The sequence below is a fragment of the Lutra lutra genome, chromosome 15, assembly GCF_902655055.1.
Source record: "Lutra lutra chromosome 15, mLutLut1.2, whole genome shotgun sequence".
NCBI classification, from domain to species: Eukaryota; Metazoa; Chordata; class Mammalia; order Carnivora; family Mustelidae; genus Lutra; species Lutra lutra.
Window position 1 is genome coordinate 54,064,757 of NC_062292.1, and position 18,465 is coordinate 54,083,221.

The 18,465-nt window shown below is 39.1% G+C and overlaps 1 protein-coding gene across 1 annotated transcript in view; it reads right to left on the minus strand.

Annotated features, from left to right (window-relative positions):
• USH2A (usherin) overlaps nt 1–18,465 on the minus strand; it is a 705,277-nt gene that overhangs the window by 148,603 nt on the left and 538,209 nt on the right. Inside the window, 4 exon segments of the mRNA XM_047705734.1 lie at nt 2,115–2,269; nt 5,568–5,765; nt 10,516–10,720; nt 16,258–16,481. Of these exon segments, the coding sequence (XP_047561690.1) occupies nt 2,115–2,269; nt 5,568–5,765; nt 10,516–10,720; nt 16,258–16,481 (782 nt within the window).

The window sequence follows — 18,465 nt, forward strand, 5'->3', positions numbered from 1 at the left end:
ACGTTTCTGGAGGTCTGCTGAATGAAAAGCTGCACATATGCACGGCGGCGGACCCATCTGACTGAATGTTTTCCTTGGATGGCTCTTGCACAGTGTGTGAAGATGCTGTTCTTATAAAGTTGTAACCACATGAAAAGAATCAGAGCTGCTGTGTGTTTGTTTCTCCTGGTTTCTTCTGACTAGGCTGGCTTCTGTGAGATGGATCTTTATTTTTCTCCTAAATCATCTCACTGTTTCTTTCCAGTCTCCTTTGAGGGCTCTTTGCGTTCCCAGTGTTCATCATCTATGGTCTTGTTTTTTTTTTGTTTTTTTTTCTCTCTCTCTTCTCCTTAAATGACCCTGTTCAAACTCCTTGCTTCAACTTCCCACATGGATCCTTCCAGCAAATCAGTCACTTCATAATCCAGACTCTGACAAGACATTTTTGCTTAAAGTGCCAAGTAATATTTTCTTCTGCCACTCTATCTGTTCCTTCTCTTAAATATATATTTAAAAAAGGCTTAAAATTTTAATCTTCTTCTACACTCAAATTTTCCTCTTTTATTTTTTTATTTGCTTGCAGAATGGCACCGTGATCTATAATTTGCTCAAGCCAGAGAGCCAGAGATCTTGAATAACATCTTTGATACTTCCTCTTATTACCCTGCATAGAGTTGACAGCAATTTCTCGTATTCCCCTGTATCTGGTTGACACCAAGTCCTATAGATTTCATCCCCCAACATCTGTTGTATCTTCCTGATATTCTCCATTCTGACTCCTGTTACATGAGCTCATTTCTTTCCTATACTGTAGCAGAAATCTTGGTATCATTTTATTTTCTATGCCAGGCTCTTTTGCCCCTTTCTGTGTTTCAAGGGAAGGCTGTTTTTGTTAGTAATATATATATATATATATATATATATTTATTTTTAGAATTTACTTATTTATTTGACAGAAAGAGATTACAAGTAGGCAGAGAGGCAGGCAGAGAGAGAGAGAGAGGAGGAAGCAGACTCCCTGAGGAGCAGAGAGCCCGATGCGGGACTCGATCCCAGGACCCTGAGATCATGACCTGAGCCAAAGGCAGAGGCTTTAACCCACTGAGCCACCCAGGTGCCCTTAAAGTGATATTTAAATAGAAACTTTTAAACTGAGGAATGATTTGAGAATTGTTATGGATTTATAGAAGATCATCTGAGAATAGTTGGCAGAACTTTGGAAAACAGTATGGAGGTTCCTCAAAAAGTTAAAAAGAGAGGTACCCTATGACCCAACAATTGCACTAGTGGGTATTTACCCCAAAGATACAGATGAAACGAAAAGAAGGGGCACATGCACCCCACTGTTCATAGCAGCAATGTCCACAATACCCAAACTGTGGAAGGAGCCGACATGCCCTTCAACAGACAAATGGATAAAGAAGATGTGGCCCATATACACAATGGAATATTCTTCAGCCATCACAAAGGATGAACACCCACCATTTGTACTGACATGGATGGAACTGGAGGGTACCATGCTGAGTGAAATAAGTCAAACAGAGAAAGACAATTATCATATGGTTTCACTCATATGTGGAACATAAGGAATGTCATGGAGGACATTAGGGGAAGGAAGGGAAAGCTGGAGGTGGGAAAGTCAGAGGGGGAAACATACAGTAAGAGGCTATGGATTCTGGGAAACAATTTGAGGGTTTCGCGGGGGTTCGGGGGATGGGTGAGCCTGGTGATGGGTATTAAGGAGGGCACATGTTATAATGAGCCCTGGGTATTATACGCAAATAATGAATCATGGAACACTACATCAAAAACTAAAGATGTACTACATGGTGACTAACATAACCTAATTAAAAATATACTTGGCAGAGGGAAAATGTGATAAAGAGGGTAATATTGGTTCAAATTTTCTTTCTTTTTTTTTTAAGCTAATGAAACATTGACACGTGCATACATTTCCTTTGCAGTGCTCTCTCCTTCTGGACATACGTATTAGTAGTCAGCTGAGATGCCATGTGAACGTGTTACCATTGAGGCAGATATTGTTTTCTGACAGTGCAAAAGTCATTCACAACCTGAATGTTCCTATAGTCTTCCCACTGGCTACTTCTGTCCAGAGTTTGGGCTCCTTCCCTTACCTTGTTGCTGATGGCACAGCCAGCAACCGTGCAGGCTTTCAGTTGGTATGAGTATTCCTGAAACGGCTGAATTCCCTTCGTATCAGAAAAGCTCAGTGATGTTCCCTGAAAACGTTCAATCCCATTTCGGAGAAGAATGTAGTAGATAATTGGACCTAAAAGAGACAGAGAAATACCCAGATCTGAGTGTCAGATCCTTTTAACTATTTGCAAACAACTCACATGTCTTAGGGTCCTGAGGAAATAGGATAATCTAGCATTACTTACTTTTTTTTTTTAATTTTTTTTTTATTTTATAAACATATATTTTTATCCCCAGGGGTACAGGTCTGCGAATCGCCAGGTTTACACACTTCACAGCACTCACCATAGCACATACCCTCCCCAATATCCATAACCCCACCCCCACCTCCCAAGCCCCCTCCCCCCATCAAACCTCAGTTTGTTTTGTGAGATTAAGAGTCACTTATGGTTTGTCTCCCTCCCAATCCCATCTTGTTCCATTTACTCTTCTCCTACCCCCTCAACCCCCCATGTTGCATCTCCTCTCCCTCATATCAGGGAGATCATATGATAGTTGTCTTTCTCCGATTGACTTATTTCGCTAAGCATGATACCCTCTAGTTCCATCCACGTCGTCGCAAATGGCAAGATTTCATTTCTTTTGATGGCTGCATAGTATTCCATTGTGTATATATACCACATCTTCTTTATCCATTCGTCTGTTGATGGACATCTAGGTTCTTTCCATAGTTTGGCTATTGTAGACATTGCTGCTATAAATATTCGGGTGCACGTGCCCCTTCGGATCACTACGTTTGTATCTTTAGGGTAAATACCCAGCAGTGCAATTGCTGGGTCATAGGGTAGTTCTATTTTCAACATTTTGAGGAACCTCCATGCTGTTTTCCAGAGTGGTTGCACCAGCTTGCATTCCCACCAACAGTGTAGGAGGGTTCCCCTTTCTCCGCATCCTCGCCAGCATCTGTCATTTCCTGACTTGTTAATTTTAGCCATTCTGACTGGTGTGAGGTGATATCTCATTGTGGTTTTGATTTGTATTTCCCTGATGCCGGGTGATGTGGAGCACTTTTTCATGTGTCTGTTGGCCATCTGGATGTCTTCTTTGCAGAAATGTCTGTTCATGTCCTCTGCCCATTTCTTGATTGGATTATTTGTTCTTTGGGTGTTGAGTTTGCTAAGTTCTTTATAGATTTTGGACACTAGCCCTTTATCTGATATGTCATTTGCAAATATCTTCTCCCATTCTGTCAGTTGTCTTTTGGTTTTGTTCACTGTTTCCTTTGCTGTGCAAAAGCTTTTGATCTTGATAAAATCCCAATAGTTCATTTTTGCCCTTGCTTCCCTTGCCTTTGGTGATGTTCCTAGGAAGATGTTGCTGCGGCTGAGGTCGAAGAGGTTGCTGCCTGTGTTCTCCTCAAGGATTTTGATGGATTCCTTTCTCACATTGAGATCCTTCATCCATTTTGAGTCTATTTTCGTGTGTGGTGTAAGGAAATGATCCAATTTCATTTTTCTGCATGTGGCTGTCCCATTTTCCCAACACCATTTATTGAAGAGGCTGTCTTTTTTCCATTGGACATTCTTTCCTGCTTTGTCGAAGATGAGTTGACCATAGAGTTGAGGGTCTATTTCTGGGCTCTCTATTCTGTTCCATTGGTCTATGTGTCTGTTTTTGTGCCAGTACCATGCTGTCTTGATGATGACAGCTTTGTAATAGAGCTTGAAGTCCGGAATTGTGATGCCACCAACTTTGGCTTTCTTTTTCAATATTGCTTTGGCTATTCGAGGTCTTTTCTGGTTCCATATAAATTTTAGGATTATTTGTTCCATTTCTTTGAAAAAAATGGATGGTACTTCGATAGGAATTGCATTAAATGTGTAGATTGCTTTAGGTAGCATAGACATTTTCACAATATTTATTCTTCCAATCCAGGAGCATGGAACATTTTTCCATTTCTTTGTGTCTTCCTCAATTTCTTTCATGAGTACTTTATAGTTTTCTGTGCATAGATTCTTAGTCTCTTTGGTTAGGTTTATTCCTAGGTATCTTATAGTTTTGGGTGCAATTGTAAATGGGATGGACTCCTTAATTTCTCTTTCTTCTGTCTTGTTGTTGGTGTAGAGAAATGCAACTGATTTCTGTGCATTGATTTTCTATCCTGACACTTTACTGAATTCCTGTACAAGTTCTAGCAGTTTTGGAGTGGAGTCTTTTGGGTTTTCCACATATAGTATCATATCATCTGCAAAGAGTGATAGTTTGACTTCTTCTTTGCCGATTTGGATGCCTTTAATTTCCTTTTGTTGTCTGATTGCTGAGGCTAGGACTTCTAGTACTATGTTGAATAGCAGTGGTGATAACGGACATCCCTGCCGTGTTCCTGACCTTAGCGGAAAAGCTTTCAGTTTTTCTCCATTGAGAATGATATTTGCAGTGGGTTTTTCATAGATGGCTTTGATAATATTGAGGTATGTGCCATCTATCCCTACACTTTGAAGAGTTTTGATCAGGAAGGGATGCTGTACTTTGTCAAATGCTTTTTCAGCATCTATGGAGAGTATCATATGGTTCTTGTTCTTTCTTTTATTAATGTGTTGTATCACATTGATTGATTTGCAGATGTTGAACCAACCTTGCAGCCCTGGAATAAATCCCACTTGGTCGTGGTGAATAATCCTTTTAATGTACTGTTGAATCCTATTGGCTAGTATTTTGGCGAGAATTTTTGCATCTGTGTTCATCAAGGATATTGGTCTGTAGTTCTCTTTTTTGTTGGGATCCTTGTCTGGTTTTGGGATCAAGGTGATGCTGGCCTCATAAAATGAGTTTGGAAGTTTTCCTTCTATTTCTATTTTTTGGAACAGTTTCAGGAGAATAGGAATTAGTTCTTCTTTAAATGTTTGGTAGAATTCCCCCGGGAAGCCGTCTGGCCCTGGGCTTTTGTTTGTTTGGAGATTTTTGATGACTGTTTCAATCTCCTTACTGGTTATGGGTCTGTTCAGGTGCATTACTTACTTTTAATTTGCTATCGGATTGCTATATTCAAGCAGTTCTGAGCGATACGCACTCTTATTGAAGAAAGGGATTCTGGACATAGATAATAAAAGTCATTTATGCTTATTTTCCCTCACTACCAAACAAAATTTCTTCCAATATGAAAACTATTTTGCCTTTCCTTAGCAGTCTTTGCTTGTTTGAAAGCAGCTCAGAATATATGCTAGGGTTTGAGAAAAAAATTCCAGGACTAAAAACTTGTGAGGCGTATTTTACAGAATGAATGATTAGTAGGCACACACCTAAGGTTCCTTTTACCAGCAAATAATTTTTAATGGTTAGATGCATGCCAGTTACATGTAGATTACACTCATTTCGATTTCCTTATGGATTTATAGGATTTTGTTATTTCAATTTAAAAAGTAGCTTAATACCATTTGACTGTATAGGTTTCTTCCAACTTAAGAGTATCACATCTTCAAGATTATCCATTTTGGTCCACCTAGGGGCACGAAGTCCTTCAGGCACATCTTCTTTTGTCCTGGCTCTAATGGCTTTGCTGAATCCTCGCCCATAGCTGTTCCATGCAGAAATCCTATACTCGTACGTCATATAAGGCTCCAGGTTCACATCTGGAAAGGGGGAAATTGAACAGCGAGCTTTTAAAAACATTTTTTTTACACCATCATATTGAAAATGAATATAAAAACTTTTAAAAACTTAAACATAAATGCTTAATGCTAGAACTCTCATCTCTTAATGTTCTAAATCATAAGAAAAGCACTTTATGTGTTTATTGGATGCAAAGATATGGAACTCCACAGAAAAGAATTCACTTTCTCTGATCAAATAATGGGTAACATGAAAGGAATGACTGAAAACCCAAAGTACTAGACTAATGTTCACTGGATGTTAGTCCTTCCCACTTCTGTATGGGGCACGTTCACCAATCTGCTTTTATAGTCTGATACTATAAATCTTACCAATTATTACATCATTCATATTACATTAAATTATTATATAAATTATATATAATGTAATAAATTATATTATGTAAAATATAATGGATTATATATAATATATAGTTACTATGATATACAAGACTGGAAACTTGGCTTATGGGTAGTGGATATAACTAGTTATATATGGATATAATATATATATATATAGTATATATATAAATATATATTTATATATAAAAATTTATATATTCATATATAGGGTTATAAATGGTTAGTGGTTAGTGGAATGCACAATCCACTACACACATCCTTCCCTCTTTTGCCAAACCAGAACTGAAACCCAAACTCAAAACAACCAATCTAAAGAAAAGAATTAAACCAAACTGTTGAGTGTTTTGTTCTGGCAATGATTTTATTAGATAATCATCCATGTGATTCAATGGCATGCCAAAAGTCTTTGTTCAGTTTTAAGCTTTGGTAACTTCAGAAACACAAATGCTACAAATTTACAAAAAAGCGAACAAACTGAAAAATTAATTGGCTAAATCTGTTTAATTTTGTGAATTTTGACTATGTTTGTATGCATGCATTTTTGTGTGGTGGTTTCTGGATGACTTCTCGGAGGGGAGATCAGAAGAAGAGGTCCTTCCTTGGCTTCTCAGCCACTTTTCTATCTTTATGTGGGGTTGAGTCTCCGTCCATCCATGTGGGTTTTTTTATTGCATTTTCCTTAAATATATTTCCTTACCATAAACGCTGACCTGCCTAATTTAGAGAATTAGTATGAAAATAAAATGCATGATGTTATGTGACAAAATATCATTAAATGTAAACTGCTATAAAATAGAAGGGCTTATCTTCTGTCTTCAGGGGGCATCTGCCATTTGTTACCTGGGATGACCACTGGTGGGTGCCCAGATCTCCCTTGTGTCCTGGTCAGAGGCCTTCTGCCTAGGGTCTAATTTTCCCAGTTTTCTCTGCAGCTTGGGGTTATCCGGTGACTCAGATCTCAACAACAGAAGAAGCACAACAGTGATACAGGCAACCAGTGTCTCACTTCCTAAAAGGAATCACTTTCCCTCCATTGACCTTCTCATCTCCTTTTGGTGGCCTGGAAGTAGGATGTTGTGGTGACCCACGTTGCACCATGGGAAGGATGGCAGCACCAGAAACGTCATGAGCCATCACCTGGAAGGAATGTGGATCCCTGAATGACTGTAGGGCCGAGCTGCCCAGACCATCCACCTACTCACATGAGGTCACTATATTTTTCAATCAATTGGCTATAGCAGATTGAACTGCTCATTGCTAGTAACTGTTCTTTCCAACCCTTCAGGCCCACATCACCAATTCTAATTTCAGTTGCAGTAGCTTGCCATGCTGTGTTTCTTGTTCTTTCCTCTTTGGCATTTCATTCTTTTTACTCTCTCATCTCTTATCTTCATTTCTTTGTTTTCCTGTGAGGCCTGGTCTTTAAAAGATGCTCCTAGCTCATGAAAGAATTCTTTTTGTTTTACACATAAGGAAGCATAGTTGAAATTTTGCCTTCCCTCAACAATCTCTCTTATTTCTGAGTTCTTTTTTCTTTGCCAGAATTTCCAAGTCAACTCTTTTTTAAAAAAAGAAAAGAAAATACCCCCCCATCTTTTGTAATCTCAAAATCATTATGTACGTTATAAGGGACTAGTCTTCAAATAACAGAGGGTTTTGCTTTTTGGGGGGGGATGCTCACTCAATTTTTACTTGTTACTGGCTTAAATGTCTCATGCATACTTGTCTGCAATCATTTCTTCAGCTGATAGTTCTTCAAAAACGCATGTACCGGATTGTGTTGTTCTATTGCTGAAAAGCTTTAATATGGCCTCATTTCTGCCTGCTTAGTGTGGTATAAAAGGCCTTCATCTGCTGACCCCTGCTCTTTGGCCTCATCCCCATGGTTTCTCCTCTCCTTCACGATGCTACATGCATATCAAGGGCCTTGTTTTTCACATCTTACTGGGCTTTCTCTCACTTCCTGTGCTTTGTACACGTTGCCCTCTCTGCCTACCTTCCCTTCCTTTGAACTGGAATGTTTCTACTTGTTCTTCAGTTCTCAGCTCAGCTCAGGCATGATATCCTTCACAAGTCCTTCCTAACCTCTTCAGTCTGGGTTAGATGTCCTTGCAATGCCCTTGAAAAGCATCCTATGCTTACTTCTGTTGCAGTTCTTACATGGATGTATTTCTCACGTTACCGGGTACTCATATTTGTCCCCTGTCTGTTCATACGGGCTTCAAATCCCTGATGGAAAGTCTTACTGATTTGTTTTCACAGCTGGTGGGCTACCAGTGTGAGGACTGGTTATTAGTAAAAATTTAAGAAATATTTTTTGATAAATGAAATGATTGTATGCGTGAATGAATTTGGGTGCGCTCTGATGTTGTTTAGCTTTTAACTGTAAATTTCTAAGAAAGGTGGATTTCTTAGTCCAAATTGGTCTCAATGGTATTGTTTTAGCATGATTTAGATGTTTAGTTTTGTTCTTGGAAGAGAAATTTTTGTTATTTTTCATACTTAATTTATAGTATTCTTTGGTAGGCAAAGCTATCTGAAATATGGATGTTTAAATAAGTTAAACATTTTCTCCTCTGGAGAAGGCGATTGCAAATATGCTGTAAGGGACCTTCAAAATCTTGACCTTGACTTCAAAAGGCAGATAAAACTACAGAATTCTCTTGGATCATGTGCATCTAGACCAAACCCACTAATTTGGAAATGAGGGTCCTTAAATCTGTAACTGGACGTGGAAGGACATTGGAGGGTTTAAGGAATTGTTCTCTATTCTGAGGACTTTCCTGATTAAATGCATTCCAATAAATGTTTTTGTTTTGTTTTGTTTGCTTAAAGTGTGTTAATCCAAGAATGAGGTAAAGTGAAGCAAGGGCGTCTTGTTCATACCGCTATTTCAATCTCGTAGGAGGGATGGAACAAAGGTCCAGATGCACATGACACAAGGTAGAAGTGAACGTCATGTTGATGTGTGAGAGGAGAGAGACACTGGGCTTGAGAAGCCTGCACTGGGGACAAGAATGTTCACTTACACCCTGGGAATGACGAAGAAGGACATTTCAGGTGGAAGAAATACTTGAGGGGAGTTTGGAGAACTGTGAGAGGACCTCCTACACCATGAAGAGTCTTCTAAATCTGCGGGTCTTGAGGGGGATTTAAATCTGACATCTTCCCTTAGCAACTTACTTTTATAGATGACCTTCAGTCTCTTCATCTGTTAAATGGCCATACTTCCGTGATTGCTTTGTGGGTAAATTAAGGTAAGGTTTTAAAGAATCTAGCACATCACTGGAACCTTATCTCTGTTCCTGCTTTCCCTCCTTAATCTACTTCCTCACTCCAGCATCTTGCCTTATTTTTTTGTAATCTTAAGGTTTACCATTATCACCCACCATCAGTTAAGTAAGGCAGAATGGTGAGTCATGATGGAACAGAGCAGTTTAGTTAACCTTAGCTTGCTTGAATTATGTCACTTAAATGTATTCTATTTGACTCTAAATGATGGATGATTTTATATATATATATATATATATACACACACACACACACACACACATACATACACACAGCTACACACACACACACACACACACAGAGACACACTTAAGTTTTCAAAAGGCAGAAACAAACTCTGTAGGGACTTAAGTAAATGGACAAATAATAAAAATTTAATAGAGGACAGAACTATTTTGGAGATGAGCTTAAACCTTTACAGTGTTTTTCACTCAGTTTAGCCAAGCCTGGGAACCACTATTTCCAAGGAACTCAGCAGGGCAAAGATGGGGCCTGAAAATTAATATTTTCAGTAACTGTGCAGGTTATTGTTCCCAAGACAATGGCCATTTAGTGGCGACAGCAGGCTGTGGGAGAGTGCAGTCTCCAGACCCAGACCCAAGATCAAGAAAGGGATAGTTTAAGCTCGTCCCCAGAATAATGCTGCAAGGTCTTAATGGTGATCAGACAGGTTTCTTCCTGTTTTCTGCCTACAGGTACAGCAACATTCATGCTTTGCATTTATTGAAAGCCGGCATTCCCACTTTTAAGAAAGAAAATGGGGCTCACTGATGATTAACTGGGTGTACCATAAAAGAACACATAAGCTATTGCCTTGTTCTGAATTTTCTACACGTTTACTTTAAAACAGTACATACCTTTGTCTGAATTTAGACTTTCCACTTTTTTTAAACTACTAACTTTGAACAGATCCAAAGTGTGCCTTTAATTACCTTGTCACTAGCTAGCCCACAGTATGAAGAAATTAGCTGATACTAGGTTAAGGAGGGGGCTGACATCAGGATGAAACAAGGATGCATTTTCTGCAGCTTTTCGCTATCTCTCCTAAGCCACGGACAGGTGGCCAGGTTTCTGTTACCTGTGAAGGAGAACGTGTTTGCACTTCCCGTGTGAACGGTCTCTTCAGCAGACGAGCATATTTTGTCTGTTGGTTCCTTGCCGGGGGAATCATGAGGTCCTCTGATCACAGCACAAACATGGCTGGTGAAGTTGAAGTCACACCTGCCGCAGTACGCTGTGGCTTCCAGAGACGCTGGGCAGAGTGTCCCACACTCTCCATTTTCCTGAGTGGTGGAGGTGGGGAGAAGGAGATTTAAAAGTTACATTTGGACAGGGGCGCCTGGGTGACTTAGCTGGTCGAACATCAGACTCATGGTTTCAGCTCAGTTCATGATCTCATGAACTGGGATCCAGCTGTGGGATCCAGCCCTGCGTGGGGCTCTGTGCTCAGCAGGGAGTCTGCTGGAGCTTCTCTCCCTCTGCCCCTCCCCCCCAACACACATGTGTTCTCTCTCTCTCTAAAATAAATAAACAAGTCTTTTAAAAATTTACATTTAGATGTACATGGGGCAGGTTTCTACAAGATGAAAATGAGATTTTCTTGCACTTAGCTCACGAATAAATGTCTCAAGACTTGTGAAAACAAGTGGAGGTGGTGCGTATACTAGAAAGCAGTTCTGGTATGGATGATATAGATTTGGATTTGGAGTCTTGTCCTGCCACTTCCTACTTCTGTGACCTTGAGCATGTCACGGACACTCTCGAAGCCTCAGCTCCTTCCGTCAGAAAATGCAAATTACATTTACCATGAAGGTTTGTTATGTGCATCAAACGAGATAACACCTGTAAATACCTTACACTTAGATATAACTATATAAGATGATAGTAAATATAATTTAACCCACCAAGCCACCCAGGCACCCCGATTATAAATATAATTTAAGTATAAAGGAGAGCAGGAGGAATTATTTTACTATTGTTACTTTGACACTTTTCTAATGGAGCTTTAGAGAAAATAATGAGATATTTGAGAATCTGCACTTTTGTGCTGTAGGACAAGTTGGACTTCTAAGAAGTTTTCCTTGTCTAAGTTTTAAAAAAAATCTACATATTTCATGAACTCTAATTATAGTTATTATTATTTACATTTGTAAATCTTTCCTTTGATGAATCTCTGGACTTTTTATAGTTATTGGTAAGTACAAGTTTGTTCTAATGTCAGAAAATGAAATATTTCATCATCCCAGATTACAGGAGATATGAATAAGGCAACAATTTTGTAATGCAAAACTTTCCTTCATCTTTCCTTTCCATAGGTGGCTTAATTAATTAATTAATTTTAGAGAGAGAGCAGGAGCAGGGGAAGGAGCAGGTTGGGGGGGGGGAGGAGGAGAAGGTATCTCAGGCAGAATGTACTGAGCAGGAAGCCTGGCCTGGGGCTCCACCTCACGATCTTAACATCATGACTTGAACCGAAACCAAGAGTTGGATATTCAACCGACCGAGACACCCAGGCACCGTAGATGGCATAATGTATTGAAAATAATTTTTTGCTGTTTAAAATTGATCTACATTCAAACTCTCTTACCTCGTATATGTAAAATTATTCTCCCAACCCAAAAGCTGTCAAAGTAAATCTGCTTCAGAAAGCTACAGTAGGATTTCCATTTGAATATAGTGAATCAAACACCTGCACTCAGCTTCATGTCCTCGTGAAGCCCAACGAGATGACCGTAAGAGAACAGAGAAAGTCCAAGGAAACAGGAAGGGAACTAATAGCCACAGGACAGCCCAAACATTTTTGGAAGCTAGGAACTGGATGAATGTGGCAGAGATAGTACCATGTGCCCAGTAATGTCTATTTTGTTTTTTCTCCCCAGGGATACTAGATTTGCAAGTCCAGCTGAGTAGGAAAAGGCACATGACTAGAAATGTCCATGTGCTTACTCTACAGGAAGGATTCATTTTTGCTTGTAGGTGAGACTCAAACATGTGTAATCATCCACTCTCTCCTCTTTCCCATTGCAATGTGAGGGTCATGTGTGAAGCCCCACCAGATGGAAGGGATCGGGCCCCTGACACATTCCTTGGAGGAGAGCTGCCTAACTCACATTGGATTGCAATGTGAAAAACTGTTTTTTAAAAATTTTATTCTATTGACCCATTTCATATGTGAGTGCACTTGTTTTTATTTTAGCGTAGTCTACCATGTCCTAGCTAAAACATATATTAGAACTTTGAAGTTGGATATTGTCTTAATGACAACGTTAAAGTCCTAAATCTCATGGCGTTGGCTTAACTTTCAGGTGGACAGTGGCAAAGAAATACATACTGGGGTTTGGAAAGTTGGGGAACTCTGTTATGCTGTGGCTAAATATTTGATTTCATGACCTGGGGTAACTGTCAAAGTAAGCCAGTGCTACCGAGATCATAGCCCTAAGGGAGGAGGTTATAATTAAGAACATTAGCAATAGGTTTGTGTTGTTCCTAGCTGCATTTTGGTAAAGGGTTACAAATGAGATAGAGCTTAGAGAAGATTTGGTGAAATTAAAAGGAAAAGAGAGAGTCAACTGGAAGATACAGGCCAGCAGCCAGAGTGGGAAAACCAAATACAAGTGTGCATATTGCATAGTGAGAATCCCAGGGCCCTTTCCTACTGATTCCCTGTATGCTGTCAGCCAAGCATATGTCTCATCCTGATCTAGGATGCATTATTAAGGATAGTTAATAAAGCAGATCTCCTAAGGGTTCTTGGTAATGTGACTCCCTGACACAAAACCATCCTGCCTCATGATGGGGCTACTGTCCGCTCCCCACTAACGGATGCATCCGCGCAATGAGCTCTCACTCAGCCTCTAGAGGAAAGAACAGATTTAAAAACAGAGAGAAAAGAACTGGAGGGAGCAGAAACAAAACAAGGCAAAGAAGAAAACTAAAATAGTATCAAACAAATGAGACAATTCAAGGGAAAATGCAAATAAACAACAACCAGGAAACAATAAACAATGGGATTAGTATTTCCAGAATGATAAAAAAATGGAATGGAACAACAGTGGGATGCATGAACAAAGAACAGCCAGCAAAAACGAAAGAACCCTGAAAAGTTAAAATAAAAAAAAGAACCTAAAAAATAGAAAATAAAAAATATGAGAGCTAAATAAAATCAATCAATTAATACAAAGGTTGGAAGATGAAGCTAAGGCAAAATCTGATTGTGTTGAAAAAGATGAAGAGTTAACTAATCAACAGTTAAGAAATATAAAGAAAAGATGGAAAGTCTAACACCAAACTAATCAGTAAAAACAGAGATTAAGAAGAGAGCAAATTATCAAAGAAATAATAAAATAACATTCCCCAGAACTAAAGGTCATGAGATTTCACACTGAAAAAAATCCACAAAAAGTACAGCTTCATGAATAATAATAATAATATCATCCCCAAAGAGACATACTGTCATGAAATTTTATTTTTTTTAATTTTTTAATGAAATTTTAGAAAAACAGAATAAAAAGAATCTCTTCAAAACTTTCATAGGAAAAACAACATGGGTATCTAGGAAGAAACAGGAATCAGAAGAGCAATGAAAGTTTAAAAATGAAGACATGATGTCAAAATCCTCAGTGGAAATAATTTTTAACCTTGCATTGTTTACCTAGCCAAGCTATCAATCCAGTGGGAGGCTCAAAAAATGATCATTTCAAATGTCAAGCTCTCAAAAATTTTACCTCTTATGCACCTATACCCCAAATTATATTTCTCCAAAAGATGGCAATAAGGCAAGAAAAGGGGACCTTTGGATTGAGAACACAGGGATACCAACACAGGGAGAGAAGTAAAAGGGATTCCCAAACCCACAGTTAGAGAAGACTTGCAGGGGGAGAAATTCCACAGTGGTCTAGTCCTGGATGGAGTAGGTGATAGAAGTCTCCAGGAAAGAGGTCTTCAGGAAACAAAATGCAATCCATAGCTTGAACTTTACCTTTACCTACTGCTTGATTTGGCATTCAGAAATATTGTCCTAATAATAATAATTTAAATATGAATACTTGATATGACTGTTAATTGGCCTTCCTAACGCCAAGTTAAGTCAATTTAAAAGATCATGGGTATAGCCTGAACATTGTCCTTGCATCACAGAAGCTACATCTTCCTGGAACCAAAATGAGACGCCTAAGAAACAAATGTGAGTGAGCAGAAATGAAGCAAATAGTTGTGAGCAGTGGTGTCATTTTTAAGACAAACAGGTTTTCGATCATCATTTTTCAACTATGAGTGCCCCTTTTAGAGTTTTCTACTTAGATGCTTCTTATCTGGTCATTTTAAAGACATGTCCTTGCAAAGCACCTCAGTGGCTCAGTCAGTTAAGCATCTGTCATGATCTTGGGGTCCTGCAACGGAGCCCCCCATCATGTTCCATGCTCAGCAGGCAGTCTGCTTCTACCTCTCCTTCTCCCCCTCCCTGCCCCCACTGCTTTCACCCTCTGTTCTCTCTCTCTCAAATAAATAAACAAAATCTTAAAAAAAAAAAAAGTCATGTTCTTGCAACATCACCAGCTTTTTAAGACTCTGTATTTCAGAAAAATTTCTTAGTCCAAACTTCTGAAAAAACCGACCTGTGGGTGCATAGTGTTGGATAGACTTCATAGAATTGGCTATTTATTTTTTTAAGATTTTATTTATTTATTTGCCAGAGAGAGAGAGAGAGAGAACATGCAGGGGGCACAGCAGGCAGAGGCAGAGGGAGAAGCAGACTCCCCTCTGAACAAGGAGCCCGATGCGGGACTCAATCCCAGGACCCAGAGATCATGACCTGAGTTGAAGGCAGACACTTAACTGACTGAGCTACCCAGGCATCCCTGGAATAGGCTATTTTAAAGTTGTGTATAGGTCAGACCAATTGCTAAAAAAAAAATTTGTAGATGAAAAACTATTTTTGAAGGGTATTTTGTATGATTATTCACTTCATCAAGTACTTATTCTCTTTAACAACTTTATGAATTGTCTTAATTGTTGCAAAGTGCTTGCTGGGACCCTAACAATCTCGAGACTTACTTTACATCCCACGTAGATGGCGTCTACACAATGACTGTACAGTTGCGTCGGTTGGCAAGAGCCCTTCCATGCTCTATGACCCAAACACCCTTTTGCAACCATCTCCTAATAGTGGATTGCTACAGAACAGAGGAGGGTGTCTGATTTTTCGAAGTCCACAATCCGTTCTTTAAACTGATAGGTTTCTGGAGCCCTGGGTCAAGTTTAATGCTAACAAAACATGACATGTCAGTCCGTGAAGCATCTCAACATCCAAACAAATGGTACACTCAGAGGCCTGTTCACTTTCATGGGTGGCAGGCATTTGCTGATCTTCTGCTGTCTCAAGGAATAGGATATAAGCACGAGTGAATTTGCTGGATCTTAAAGTCTCTATCAAAGGAAACTGTTGGATTATGGTTAGAGGATCTGAGGGGAGAAGACAGGCTCTCTCTCCGTTTCCATCCCCAGCACCCATGGACATAAAATGGCATGAGCAGAGGTCCCAGCTGACAAGTGCTGGCCCTTTCGGCACAGACTTTCGGTCCTGCACTGATCTGGAGTGCCGGGTAAAGCTTCCTGAGAACAGCTAATCATTATTAATTCCTTTAGAATTCATTGCAATAACATCAATCACCGTGAACTCATTTGGTATTAATATGGATGTAATGTGAAAATGAATAATGCACACAGGAGTTTTTATATTCCTATTTTAGAAAAATAGTTATGAACAATGTATTTCTCTTTCCATTGTCAAATCAGCACCTCTGAGAGGTTTTCTATCAATTACCTTCATCATCATTCCAGTTGAAATCTTGTCAGAGCAAACATATTTCAAAGGATTATATCCAACCCCATTACAGCATTTCTGGCTCTTTGGAATAAGTTCAGTCTCACAGCATTTTACTGGCACTGGGTCATTCTTTTTAACATGTGCTTTAGACTCTCCACTGGAAGCTGAGCAGCATATGGTATCTGACATATTCACATAATCCTGCCCACAACAGAACATCCCTGCAACAATAAAGTGTTATATATGAATATGAAATAAAAAAAAGGAAGAAAACGGAGACTGCTATAAAGTTTGGTATAAAAATGTCAGACTCAGGCAGTTGCTGAAATGGTACAATACCTAAGGTAGCATTTCCTTACCAAGGTGATTTAAATGTGCAGTGAGGGTCCTTCTACCAAGAGCACTAGACACGAATTAGGTAAAGAACACTCAGGAGGAAGGGTTCCAAAACCATTCAGCGGGGCCAGACTTCTCCTGAGCTCCATAAAAAAAAAGTCCTGATTTCTGTCACGAGAATCACCTGCCCACTTTGGGATGATAATATCGTCTTGCAGGAAAAGGGATAAAGTTCAGGGGATCAGAGGAAAGCTCTAGAAATCTGCAAGGGATAAAAGGTCACTGAGGCACTCTTGGATGAGAGCCTGAACAGGAGAGAGAGGTAGGACTATCTTGTCATTGGAGATGCTGTGGTAGGAGTCGTATGAGTTTTTGCCTGGCTTTGTCGAGGGTGCACGTATTTCCTTCTTGTGAATCCAGCAGCAATGGTAACCATTCTCTCTTCATGAGATAGGTTTCTTCAAAACCATCTGAACCTGCTCACCGATCAGGTGAACAATTTGGCCACTGTTTTTTGAGCAGCACTGTGTTCTGGAACCATCCCTGGACATGGATGAGAGGTTGGAGGCAGGGACAGAAAGACCCTGTAAGGGGGAACATTGATGCCCCACTTGTTGAGGAAAGACATGTGTGCCTTTCATACCAACGAACCTCCTTTCTTGCACCAAATTCAGTTTAACTGCCTGTGTTCACATCATTTAGATCTTGCCATAGAAGAGATACAACAGAAATTTAGACATACAAGCCTGAATAAATAAAAAATACTCTAGAGTCAGATTAAGCCAGAAATTAAGGTGACTACACCCTATGTCACAGTGCTATTATATCGGAATTTATATCCAGTGATAAAGCAGCACAGTGTGATGAATGATTTATTTTAATTAGAATTTTGTTTATTTATTATTAGTCCTGACTGATAACACAAAGAACCTCAACTTCAAAGTGCCCTGGGGTCCTGAATTGTTTGTTCTGGTCCTGTACAAACACCTACATTATGAAAGACACTCCTAATAATAGACCAGCGAGTTTTAAGTGCTTTTTATTTAAAAATATTATCGAAAGTAGACACTGGCTTGGTACATACCTTAAGAAAGATGTTTAGACACACATGACTCCAAAGAACTCTCTCACTGATCTTTCCACTTTAAAAAAAAACTCCCAATATTTTAAGATGATGTATATTGATCATAACTCAATTTCTGCATGCCATCTAAGTGTGGTGAATGTTCAAAGTAATTGGTTTAAAAGTAAACTGTTTTCTTTGGTGCTTTATTAATAAATTTCATTGTTTTAACATTTCCAGGAAGGATTTTTTTTTCACATAAATACACACAGCAGAGCTATCATTGTAATCTGAGTTTTGATTATGATAAAATGGTAAAACTGACATGTTACACAAATCTAGAGCTTCAAGTTTTGTATTGTTTGGACATTTTTTTTTTTCCTGCTGCCTTCTGATCAGATATTTAAATACAACCTTGGGCTTTTTACCATCATTTTTTTCTCTAGCAGTTTTCTTAAAATAATTCATGTTTCCATTTTAAAGAGCAATCTGAAAACTGAAAACTGGCCCTTTAGGGAGCAGAATACATTCTCCCCTTCTACTCCCAAGTTACTTGATGGTTTCACCATGCTTTAAGTATAAAATAAAAATGCAGACATTGACCTAATTCAAAACTCCTAATCAGTCATCTGATCGCTCTGAGGGACTTTTGACAGGTCAACTAAAATTTTGATAGTGAACTGTTTTTACACTAGGAAAGAAAAAAAAGGCTGCTTTCTTTCACAAAGAGCTTCATCTTTGTTTCACTGAATTAAAATTTTCAGCCAAGGTTCCACTCTCATAACAAGAAGTGACTCCCTTTCTAG